At 38.4% G+C, this 12793-nt stretch overlaps 1 protein-coding gene across 5 annotated transcripts in view; it reads left to right on the top strand.

Moving 5' to 3' along the window:
- Kifap3 (kinesin associated protein 3) overlaps positions 1 to 12793 on the top strand; it is a 136549-nt gene that overhangs the window by 66918 nt on the left and 56838 nt on the right. For all 5 annotated transcript variants that reach the window (XM_037211319.1, XM_037211318.1, XM_037211320.1 and 2 more), the window contains exons 12-15: positions 4854 to 4962; positions 6446 to 6558; positions 9928 to 10093; positions 10660 to 10785. In XM_037211319.1, coding sequence (XP_037067214.1) covers positions 4854 to 4962; positions 6446 to 6558; positions 9928 to 10093; positions 10660 to 10785 — 514 coding nt within the window. The remainder of the gene's footprint in view (positions 1 to 4853; positions 4963 to 6445; positions 6559 to 9927; positions 10094 to 10659; positions 10786 to 12793) is intronic.

The following is a 12793-nucleotide window of genomic DNA, read 5'->3' as shown; positions in this document are numbered from 1 at the left end:
CTGTCCAATTTTGACATACTTAAATAAAAGCTAGCGTGGTTTTGTTGCCATCCATTGTTTGTTGTAAAATAAAAGAATAATAGGAAACAAATTAAAAGTTAAATAAAAATAGAATACTTCCTTTAGAAATTAAAAATGGACTCCTGTCAGGGGCAGCATTTGTGCTTCCAGTGGGCTTTCAAGTTACTGAGGGCAGCATACTAATCGACCTATGTATTAGAGAAAGCCCTGTCACCGTGGCGGCGTCCGCAGATCAATGTCAACTTTATTCTTTTCTAATTATTGACAGTAATTTTTCTTTAAAGATTAAAAATAAAAGTCTTCAAGTATTACACCTGAATTTTTCAGAGAAGACAATAATAACTCTGAAGGCAGAAATGCATTGGCTCAGCAATGATTCATATCTATTTTAGTGATCAGAGGGAATGTTTAATGTGATTATATTCTTAATTACATAAGATGGCATATATATGTGCTATCTAGACTATAAATAAAGTATGACTTGTAGTAAAATGTGAGTCTTTTTCATCATTTCTGACTCATTCATAGTGCAGTATCTTCTATGTGTTTACAGGATAAACTTGTAATTAGGTTAGAGTTCACATTCTGAAAATATCAAATGTTCAGAGTAGGTGATTATGCATGTAGTGTTCCTTATAACCTCATCCAATATTGCATTGCTTTGCTTTCTTTGTACTTTATTGCCTGAAATTATTCAATGTGTTCTCATTTTCTTTCCCCTATTTATCATTATTCCTCAAAATTTGAGTTCAGGTCATCTTTTTTTTAATGTATGATCTTAATGGGCTCAGTGGGTAGATTGTTTCACGTAAGCATATTTGGATAACCAGGAGTTAATGGTTGTAGTCTAATAATAGTTAAAAGTACACATTAACAGTTCATTGTTATTTAGACCTCTGAGCTGCATGTTTTGTTTAAATAGGTGCAAATGCCATCCAGATGCTTATAAAAGTATTTATTGGTAATAGAATGGCCAATCAAAGTACATGGTTAGGTAGTGATGTCATAGTGTTATTGAATATTTTGCCCTAGAACAGCATGCAGGAGTCATCAGAGGGATCCACATGTTTTCCACCGCAGTTGTCCTGTTTGGCCCCACTTTGATCTGCATGCTTCTTTTTAGCTGAATGCTGGTAAACGTCCTTTCTGACAGCCCTCTTTGCTCTTGCTGCCATTATCTGCTGAGTTCAGAAACCAGAACATCACTTCAAACAGGAGAGCTAGGGAGTAGCCAGTCAGAAGAGATTCCTGCGGCATGCACAGTTCTGGCATAATCATTCAAAGATGTTTGGCTGGGGGGGGTGGGGTGGTAGAGGTGTATGAGAACACAGAGAGCTGTGGGGGTTGGCCTCTGGTCACTGGTAAATAAGTGAAGTCAGGTGCCAGAGAGTCTAGACACAGTGATTTCAGTCTTGGGTCTTTGGTATCTGATACTCAATATGGGACTTGTCTGATTGAACGCTATTGCTTCTTCATTGCACAGGCTGAAGACCTTTTAGTGCTTTCCTGTTAGATTAGTAAAAGATGAAAACAGACAGTTAAAACAGAACAAATCTAGTTTTAATATTTCCTAGTTGTCAGTAATTACCCTTGGGTTTGAAGTGCCATGGGTAGCAATCAAATTAAAGACAACTGCACTGTGGCTCTTGGAGTTTGAATTAAGCTGGTTTGAAATTTGAGTGCTTTAAAATGGAAGTATTCTTATTAGGATGAAACAGTGATTTTTCTATTAGGATACATTTGACTCATACTTAAATTCTTTCTCAGTTTTATGGATGGGATAATCAAGTTTTCAAGCCATACCTTTTTTAAAAAAGCATATCTGATTGTTTCTACAAGATATTTATCAGGGAAATTATTTTTTAACCCATACCTTCTAAATATGTCACCTGCAACCTCATTTTTTAAGGGTAACTTTATACTTCAAAGGCTAATTTGAAGTAAATATTTATTATAATATTTTACCTTCTTAAAGCATTGCTTCAGTGTAATAGATTTTCATTATAAAAAGTTTCAAATTACTAAAAGTTCTGAAGGAAGATAGCAGTAAAAAATTTTGAATTATAATATGAAAACATAGTTACATTAATTAGTGGATAGTCATCCACAGTTTTTGCTAATTTGTTTATTTTTTAATTGGCTGATAGCAAATCTGTTAAATATTTATCCAGTAAATTAAGATCGTTTTATTTTTGGCTTAGAGTCTTTTTATAGTACAACATTACTACGTGTTAATGATCTTTTACTCAGAGATTCATTAGTGACTCATTTGTGGTTTGTGACCTGCCCTCTGGGGAGGACATGATACATGCCAGTGGTTCAATTCTTAAAGTGTTATGAAGTTTCTGCATGTATATTATACCACATTACTATAATTGTTCATGATAATTGGAATAGGATAGTGTTTTTAATTAATGCTGTTTTCAAGCTGTTTGTTGCTAACAACAAAAATTACTGATTTTGACTGTGTTGACTGTGTCCTTTTTGTAGCTATCTGGAGCGAACACAGAAAGTAGTTAAAACCATAGTTTTCAGATCAGATTCTAAAATAAAAATTTACTCACTTTACTGTATGCAAAATAAGAACTAAAGAAAAGTAGGCCATGAATTTGAGTGTTAGGGTAGAGGGAAAGGACATGGAAGGAATCGGAGGCAGGAAAAAATGGTGGAAATTAATGCAATTATAGTCTCAATAAATAAAAATATAATAATAATAATAATAATAATAATAATAATAATAGAACTTATTAGTGAAAGTATATGGTTGTATAAGGTATTATCCTAAAATACAACATGGAAATATATGTCTTAAACTGTTTTATATATTATGTCTTTATTAGATCTGTCTTATAAAGTTTATATATTTATATCTTTATCTCTTATAAACAACTTTGACTTACCAAAAATATCTTTACTCAATATGTACTAATTTAACTTGTTGGCTTCCCCATAATAGAAGAGTATTTTCTGAATCGTGTAAATCTGTTCACTTACAGCTTAATGGTACAGAGCTGGGGAGATAGCTCAGTCAGTAAAATGTGCGCCACACAACCGTGAAGTCCTGACCTTGATTCCCAGAACCCATATTTTAAAAAAGAGAGAGCCTGGGGTGATGGTGCAAGCACAAGGGAGGCTGTGGGGATGCAGGGCCAGCCAGCCTAGGCTGCTTGGCAAGTTCTAGTAAGAGACCATGTTCCCGACACAAGATGGGCAGCGCCTGGAGAAGGGCCCTCAAGCTTGTCAATGACCTGCACACATGTGCACACCCACCCACAGAAGCTTGTCAATGACCTGCACACACGTGCACACCCACCCACAGAAGCTTGTCAATGCCCTGCACACACATGCACACCCATCATAGAAGCTTGTCAATGACCTGCACACACATACACACCCACCACAGAAGCTTGTCAATGACCTGCACACACGTACACACCCACCCACAGAAGCTTGTCAATGACCTGCACACATGTGCACACCCACCACAGAAGCTTGTCAATGACCTGCACACACGTGCACACCCACCCACAGAAGCTTGTCAATGACCTGCACACACGTACACACCCACCCACAGAAGCTTGTCAATGACCTGCACACATGTGCACACCCACCACAGAAGCTTGTCAATGACCTGCACACATGTGCACACCCACCACAGAAGCTTGTCAATGACCTGCACACACGTGCACACCCACCCACAGAAACACATGCATATATATGTAATAAATAAATCACTATTGGCATGCATAGCTTTCTTTTCTTTTCTAACTTCTGTTTTTACTTCTCAGACCCTCTCTTCATCTCTATATGAATTTCTTTTCTCATTTTATATCCGTGCACAAGTTCCAGTATCCAGTCTGCAGGTTTAGAAATCAGCCGTATGTGGCAATTTCTAACATTATACCTCCAATGAAGACATAAGCTTAGGCATCTGTTATAGCCTCCTACTGAATATCTGTACTTAGATGTCATTGGCAGCTTGAACTCCACCAGTGTCAAACCGAAAGTACTATTTTCCCCTTTTAGCTTCCAACCTTCTTACTAGCTGTTGGCAACATTATCCCTGACATTCTCAATGCAGGATCGCCAAACTCATCTTTGATTCCTTTTCTCCATTAGTCCCAATGTCTAGTCAGTTATTAAGCACCACTCTGATTCTCTTCTCTAAATGTGTCTCTAATCATTCCTCTTATTTCTGCCCCAATTGCACAACATAGCCAGCACAGGTAGCTATCATTTCAGTTGGAGCTTTCTCTCTACATATATCGTTTTCTCATTTGTTTGCTTTTGTGTAATCCTGTGTCATTGTAAATAAAATGTGATTCTAATCTCTGTATGTTACAAACATTGTTTGTCCTATTCATACCTTTCTTTTCCTGATACTTTTCCTCCCCAGAAATGTTTAGTAATTTTGGTATATCCTTAGAATGAAGCCCAGAGTCCTTAGCGCGTTACAGGAGCTGCAGGATCTGACTCTTTCTTCTTTTCATCGGCCATGCCTGGCGTCCTTCAGGTCTTCAGCACAGTTACATCCTTTGCTTCCTTGTCACTTTTGTATGAACTTATTTTCTTTATTCGGACTGCATGGCTTCCAGGCAATATTTTCAGTTCCTTGACGTGCTGAGGTGTTATTTGATATTTTCTAGCATTCTCTTCTCTATTTGAAATTTGTATTTACTCATTTTCTCTACTTAACAGTTACAGCTTTCCAATTTGTAATAAAATGCAGATTACCTTATTTCTGACATGTAATTTAAGGGGATACTTCATACATTCTACTTCTGGGCTTTGTTTTGATGTTTTGAGTAAAGTACGACTGTGTCTCTTGCTAGTTAATGAAGATGCTCTTCGAATGTTCAGATGAACGAATTGACTTGGAGTTGATTTCTTTCTGCATTAATCTTGCTGCTAACAAGAGAAATGTCCAGCTCATCTGTGAAGGTCAGTGCACAGGGCTTCACAGATAGCCTCTTTAGCATATGGTAATTTGCATATAATGAGAAATATATAATAAAAGGAAGAAAGAATACAATGCAAACATAAATTCTCTTAAATAGTTTCCTCTGTATGCTTATAATTCTTATGGGTCTCATAAGATATCCTTGGTAATATTTTATACACAAATTTATTTGCATTTATTTGAAAGGTAATGAAATATAAGAATACCAGGTTTAAGCCGGGTAGTGGTGGCGCACACCTTTAATCCCAGCACTCAGGCGGCAGAGCCAGGCAGATCTCTTGAGTTCGGGGTCAGCATGTTCTATAGAGCGAGATCCAGGATAGGCACCAAAACTACACAGAGAATCCCTGTCTCGAAAAACCAAAAAAAAAAAAAAAAAAAAAAAAAGAATACTAGGTTATTGTTTCTATTGTATCCTGATGAATTACATATCTTCCTTAGGTATTTCAGTGTCTACTGGACAGTTTTTATTTATTTGAGGAGTACATGTTCATTATAAAAAAAAAATACAAATGAGCAAGCAAAAGAAAATCTTAAATCTTTATTCTAACCACTCAGAAATAAATAGTCAATTTTTGTATAATGCTTCTATAAAATTTTGAATGGAAATGTGAGTTATCTCTCTGTGCCTTATAAAATGGTCTTCCAAAATAATGTTTTTAATATTATTCCATATAATAAAATACTTTTATAAAAGTGGGCTAGTGAGAGGGCTTGGTGGATTAAAGAGCTTACCACACAAGCCTTGTGACCTGAGTTCAATTCCCAGAACCCATATAAAGGGACAGATCTGCCTACTCAAAGTTGTCCTCTGACCTCCACATGCATACCATAGCTCACACAAACACACAAACATCATGTGCACATATACACAAAAATAATAATAATAGCAAACATCTCTAAAATAGGTTTATTTAAAAATGAAAGCATAATTGAGCTATGATTTTGTCATGGTCTACTCAACTCTTTTGCATAGTTAACTCATTGCACTTTTCAAGCATAAACAGTGCTGTAGTAATTATCCTCTCTTTATAAAATTTCCAGTTTTGTATTTTTAGAATTCCTAGAAATATAATTTGTTTCAAAAGTCTTTTTTTTAATTTGTGGAGCATGAGCCAAAACCAAGAATGCATATGTTGTATGAGCCTATTTTGATGAAGCTGTATATCATAAAGATCAACTATGTTTGAAAAGATAAATTGGAGAAGTAGAAAAAGAAAGAATGAAGGAAAAATAGTTGTGTGGGGGAAGAAAATTGAAAGGCAGGCCACAAGGGGAATGAACAGGAATATTCTATGCATAGTTCTTATGGTGTGTGGTTTGGGTTGCACAGTGCATACATTTGTCTAATTCAAATTGTATACTTAAGGATTCTGCATTGTACTAGGTGCACCCCAAACAAAAAGCTATTTAAGCTTAATGTAACCTCAGTGTTATGCAGAAATTTCCATTTTTCTGTTTTAGGTAACGGGCTGAAGATGCTCATGAAAAGAGCCCTGAAGCTCAAGGACCCGCTGCTGATGAAGATGATCAGAAACATCTCCCAGCATGATGGACCCACTAAGAATCTGTTCATTGTGAGTGGCTTCTAGCTTTCTGTCTGTTAAAACCTTGAGACCATAGCCTTAAGTTGCTGCATTTGGGGACGACAGGTCTTCCTGGGTTCTCTTCAAATGTTTACTCAAGACTCAAGCTGCCTCTGCGCTTATGAGAACCTTTTTGAGCTTAACTCAACAGCACTGATGAGTAAAATTCTCAAAAGATTAAATGAAGGAAAAGATTCAGAGCCAGGATCCACAGAAGAGAACATGTGGCATCTGTCTTTCTGAGTCTGGCTTCCCTCAGTCTACAGTATTTTCAAGAAAAAAAGAACCCTTGGGAGAGGCTATTAGGAAAAGGAAGGAGTCAGGCTGAGGTAATGATGTGTGAATATAGTCAGAATTTTTATGTATGTGCATAACAGTGTTATAACAAAGCCCATTAATGTCAACAATTAATATCAGTGATTCAACATAATTAAATTACCCTTTGACAACCTGAGTTCAATCCCAAGACCCATACAGTGGAGAGAACTGACTCCTTAAGTTGGTCTCTGACCTCTGTGCATATGTAGGCATCTGTACACATATGCATACATACCCAGTTCCATGTTAATATTTTGCATTAGTTTGGTACATTTTCTCCTTCAAGTTGTCCTCTAACTTCCATATGTGCTCCACACCACACACACAAATGTAAACGATAAACAAAATAAAAGCATGGAACAAAAATTCTTTACAGTTTCAGAAAGTAGTTGGAGCACCTGGTGTGCTCTCCTCTGCTTTGATGGGAGGGAGCACAGAGCAAGGGCCCAACATGGCAGGCACATGTGCATTGCCAAGGGTGTGCTTCCTGTTACTTCGTCACTGTTTGTTCCCCAGAGTTCTGAAAGAGAAAGCAAAAGAGCAGGATGGTAAAGAACCCGAGCTCTGACACAGATGCTTGGGTAAGTCATTGAACCTCTTTGCGTCTCACTGTCTCACCTGTGGACTACAGAAAGAGCCCCATTCTCAAAGAGTCATAATAATAATGAAGTGGTGAGAAACTCCTGATACCAAGTGAGTGCCGAGACAAATGAGCTGTCATGATTGTTCTACTTAAAATCCATTCCAGAGTTAAAGCTTTATTCATGTGCCCGCCTGTTAGAGGGCACACATCATCAATTTGTAAATGCTTCAGAAAGATGAAACAGACAAAAAAGAGAAGACAAAGGAGGTAATTCAGATGACCCTAGTGCTTAAATTCTCTGATCATGAACTAGCCCAACATAGGGATTTTGGACTCAGGTTTTCTCAGAAAGATATAGTTTAAACTACAGTAAGAAGTTACTGCATACTTGGCATCCTGCTAAAATTGGCAGGATGGCTACTGATCAGTTATCCCTACTGTAATGTGAAATTATGAGATTCAGGGTTTCTGAGGTAATGTAAGGTCCAATAACCCAGATGGAAGAGAACCAGGAAGGTCTTTGTCCAGCTGTGTTGTGTCTCACTCGGACGAACTAGTCTGCTACTGGTCTGTATCAGTGAGCTTTAACTCCCTTCACATGGGAGTGCAACGCCTGAGCACTCTACTTCCGAAAGCCCCACAGGGGTTGGTTGGCCAGCCAGGAAATGCACCACTGCTCCAGGTGAATGCAGGGCCAGCACTGTGTGTGTCAGGAACAGGGGCAGAGAAGTCAGTCTTCAGGGGATTGTTCCTATCTCTGCTGCCTCCTGGCTGCTCCAGTCCAAGCCACTTTCCTTCCCATTTTTAGACAGTTATGCCAACTATTGCTTAAGTGCTGCTTCCCAGAGTGAGGGTCCTTTTATTATCTGTTTCTTTCTCTGAAAATGTATCTATACTGACATCTGGGCATCAGTGAATACCAACTAGCATGTTAGAAATCTCTATCGTCAACAGAGAGAACATAAACAATATATCCACATTTCCATGACCCAGGCTTATGGTCAGACCTTCTTATTCACCTGTACCTGCTTAATCCAGAATTCTTCTCCATTACCTACCACAACTTGTCAGATAACACACCCCTGTACTCTGCAGTAGTAGGTTATAAAATCTTAAAGATGTTGGATCAGCTTGGTACTTCCATTAGAGGCAAATTACTTAATCTAAATGTTCTTTCTTCCATCTTTTCAAAATTGTCTAATTTATCTAGTTACAAAAGTTGAAAACTTGACCATTTTGACTTATCCTTGCCACATAACCATAAAGAGCCTCAGAATGCTTTTAATGACTGATTGAAGGCACTATGAGAACAAGCTTTATATTTTCCCCAACATTTCTGCCACAATAACACTATTATTAATATTTAACAGGTACTTAATATTTGTTGAGTATATTAGTCATAGGCTTGTTATTAAATAAATTCTCTCTAACTTGAAACCTGACTGCCAGCACATAAGATTATAGATGAATTTCTAAGTGGTCTTATTAAATAAAAAAACACGGAGCCAGAAATAAGGGTGAACATCTGACAGAGATCAGAGGAATCAGAACAGCCATCAGCTAACCTTACCTCACCATGCCACAGCTTCCGAAGTGTGAGCTACTTCCTGTCTACCTGCGCCTTTATTGTCTTGCTGTTCTGCCCTCTCATTGGCTATCTTAGCCCAGCTACCTCACTTCCTTGCCACTGCCTGTCTGTACAGACCTCCAGGTCTCTATGGTTGGTACTGGGATTGAAAGTGTGTGTCACCTGGCTTGGCTCTGTTCCCTAGTATGGCCTTGAACACACAGAGATCCAGATGGATTAAGGATGTGTGCTAACATTGTATGACTTCTGTTTTTACTAATAGTGACTAACCTTTATCCTCTGATCCTCAGATAAATTTTATTGGAGGACACAGATAAATTATCACCACAGTTGTTAAATAAATTCTCTCTAACTTGAAACCTGACTTCCAGCCCATAAGATTTTAAGATTTGTTTTGAAGTAATGATGATAATAGCTTTGATATATATGAAGTGGTTACTGTATAGATGATAGTTCCAATGTTATAGTCTTAAAAGGCATCATCGTGTTTTCAGAAATTAAAGTATGCTTAAGGTTCACAGCCAGTAAATGATGGATCTGTGAGTCAAGATTAAGTCTTCTGAATCCAGGATCTGCAGGCTTTGACCACAGGGGAGAAAACAGCCCTTCTTCCCTTATCTATTTACCTTTGTACACAATTACCACAATCACTTATTTCAACATGCTGGAAAAAAAAGGAGTCCCACACTGCATTGTAATGTTATAACTGTCCAATCAATCTGCCCTCTCTGGAGCTTATCATCAAACCCTTAGAAAGTTAATTAAAATGAGAATTATGTTTTGTTTTGCCTTTTTTTTCTACCAGTGGGTTCAGGTATTAGGTTGTATCCTCTCCTAGATTTTAATTCTGTTGCAATTCTGCTGTCTTCAGGATTATGTTGGGGACCTTGCAGCCCAGATATCCAGTGATGAAGAGGAGGAGTTTGTAATTGAGTGTTTGGGAACTCTGGCAAATCTGACCATCCCAGACCTAGACTGGGAGCTGGTTCTGAAGGAGTACAAGCTGGTTCCGTTCCTCAAAGATAAGCTGAAGCCAGGTCTGTGTCCATCTTATAGCTTTGCTTAAGCTCTAGGTTTTGGATAGGGCTGCTCACACAGCATTGTGTGAGTCCATTGTTCTAGGCAGCATACTCTTCCAACAGCATTGTTTTTGGAAATGATTACCAAGTCCCCTGTTTTCTGTAAGTCCTCATTTGTCCTAAGAATGATTTCTTAGCATTAATTTATTTTCCCTATTTATTTTTGATTTTAGATTTTTACTGTCTTTATTAACAAGTGCCTGCCCCCCATGCATACATACAGATGTGGAAGCACACATGCAGTTTTTTGAAACATTAAAGAGTCTTTTAATCATTTGCTTACATTATCTTTCAGTTGTATTTTCAAAAATATATTTATACCATCCTATTGTCTTACCAGTTCCTCAGGCTGTCATGGATAAACATAAAAAATCTGAAATAAAAAGACAACTTTATAAGCATGTCGAAGATTCTTAGGGATGGATTTAATATCTTTCGGTATCTTTTCTGTGCGCTCACATTGGCACAACAAATGGATTTGCTCAGGACACTCAGTGAGACCCTTCCCTGCCTTGATTTTCCAGGTGCTGCGGAGGACGACCTTGTTTTAGAAGTGGTTATAATGATTGGAACTGTGTCTATGGATGACTCGTGTGCTGCACTGCTAGCGAAATCTGGGATAATCCCAGCACTCATTGAACTGCTGAATGGTAATTCTCACTTTCATGCCAGTGCATAAGGGACATTATTTTAAATTCGAAAATATAAAATACAGTCTGCAACATCATATAATATGCATATTCTTTCATTAATCATAGAATTAACTCAATTATGTAGTTAAGAAAAATGAACTAAACAAGCTACTAACTGGGGTTGCTGCTAAGCACGTTACTATGGAGTAATTCTGCACTGATTTCATGGACATTTCCCTCCTTTCCAGGAGTCAACACGTTCTACTGAATCACTTCTTTCTATCTAACTTTATCTTGTTTTGAGTTTGCTCTTCTCTATTATGCAGCCCTTCCTTTTTATATCTTAACTTCTTGGTAGGAACATTAACTTGGAAGCTGATTCTAAACACCATAGTCTCTTCTAGATCCACAGGATGTTTCCCTCTGAACTTGCCAGGAAAATAAATGTCCTGTATCTTATCTGCCCTGCCCAACACATGTGAACATTGAACACTTGAAATGTGGTTGTCATGACTGAGAACCTGAATTTCAATTTAATTAGCCACAGTAGTGTGAGGGTACAGTATTAGTGGGACCTAGAGTCTTGCCCTTACTTTGTATTGCTCTTGAGGGGCCAGGGCTCATTACTGTCCCTATTTCAGATAAAATTTATCTGAAATTGACATGATTTCATTGGGGGTGATTTCCTACTCCACCTTATAGATTAAAAGTAGCTAATTATGTAAAATTAAACTTAGTGTGAGACATCTAAAGAAAGCACAGTTCGTCCTCTCAGTCCTTCCAGTGCCATTTATAAGATAGTTACACTCTTTACTAATTTTAGTAGACAGTTTGGAAGTATACTCTACATAAGAAAAATCCACGAACTATAGGTGAACCATCAAAGTAAATACAGCCATACTGCATTACCCATGTAGGGAAATAAATATTACTGGCATTCTAGAAGTATGGCTGCTGTTTTCCCAATCATTAATGCTTCCTGTTGAGTGATTTCTATCTTTTAAGCATCCTTTTTGAGAATTTCATATATATTATATATTAAATATATATAATACACACACACACACACACACACACACATATAATGAAATACGATCATGTCCACCCCATTTTCCCTTTCTGGATTTTCCTATGGCCCCCTCAAGACACACTCTTTCCAACTTCATTTTTTTATAAGCCACTCAATCCAGTCAGTGGTGCCCCTATGTGCATAGGTGTGATTGGTCCACTGGAGCCTAGGATAGCAAGCAGTGGCTGCTTCCTCAGGAAGAGTCATGTTCCCTCCTCAGCAGCTGTTCACTGCCAGTAGCTCCTCAGTAAGGGGTGAGCTGGCCGGATATGCGTGGGTCTTCCGCAGGCAACCATAGCTGCGGTGTGTGCATCATTGCACTAGGCATGTGGTGTCCAGAAGACGCTTTGCACAGCACTCCTCCCATCATTCGGCTCTGAGCACTCTTTCCACCTCCTCTTCCACAGTGCTCCCTGAGCCATGTCAGCAGTCCGGTTACTAAAGATGTCCCGTCAGGGCTAAGCACATAGTCTCCTTTTCTCAGACTTTGACCAGTTCTGCATCTCTCTGTTGACTACTGTTCACGGCAGGAGTGAGCTTCTCTGACCAAGGCTGAAACAACCCGGTTCTGGGAGCATAAGCATAAATATTTAGAAGGCTGTTTGACAGCATGTCCGTTTAGCAGAGTGTCTATGGCCTCCCTAGCTGTAAGCTTTGACCAGGATTACAGTACCAGGCATGAAATTCCTTCTTATGGAACAGGCCTCAAGTCCAATAAGAAGGTGGTTAGTTATCCCATAACATTATTGCCACTATGGACCAGTAGACACATCTTTTCTGGCAGACTGGTGGTGTAGTATGCAGGGTGGTCTGGTGTTCAGTTAGATCATTGATGTCTTTTCTAGACTAGTAGCCTTCTGCACTTTTTGGCACTGTGCAAGCTAGACAGCAGGAAGGAAGTTTCGCAGTCAGTTTAAGATTAAGAGTTAGTGTCCTGAAGCCAAAATGTACACTGTC

The sequence above is a fragment of the Peromyscus leucopus genome, chromosome 15, assembly GCF_004664715.2.
Source record: "Peromyscus leucopus breed LL Stock chromosome 15, UCI_PerLeu_2.1, whole genome shotgun sequence".
Classification (NCBI taxonomy): Eukaryota; Metazoa; Chordata; class Mammalia; order Rodentia; family Cricetidae; genus Peromyscus; species Peromyscus leucopus.
Note: the sequence above shows the minus strand (reverse complement) of the source record. Positions and strands in the feature narration are given on the sequence as shown.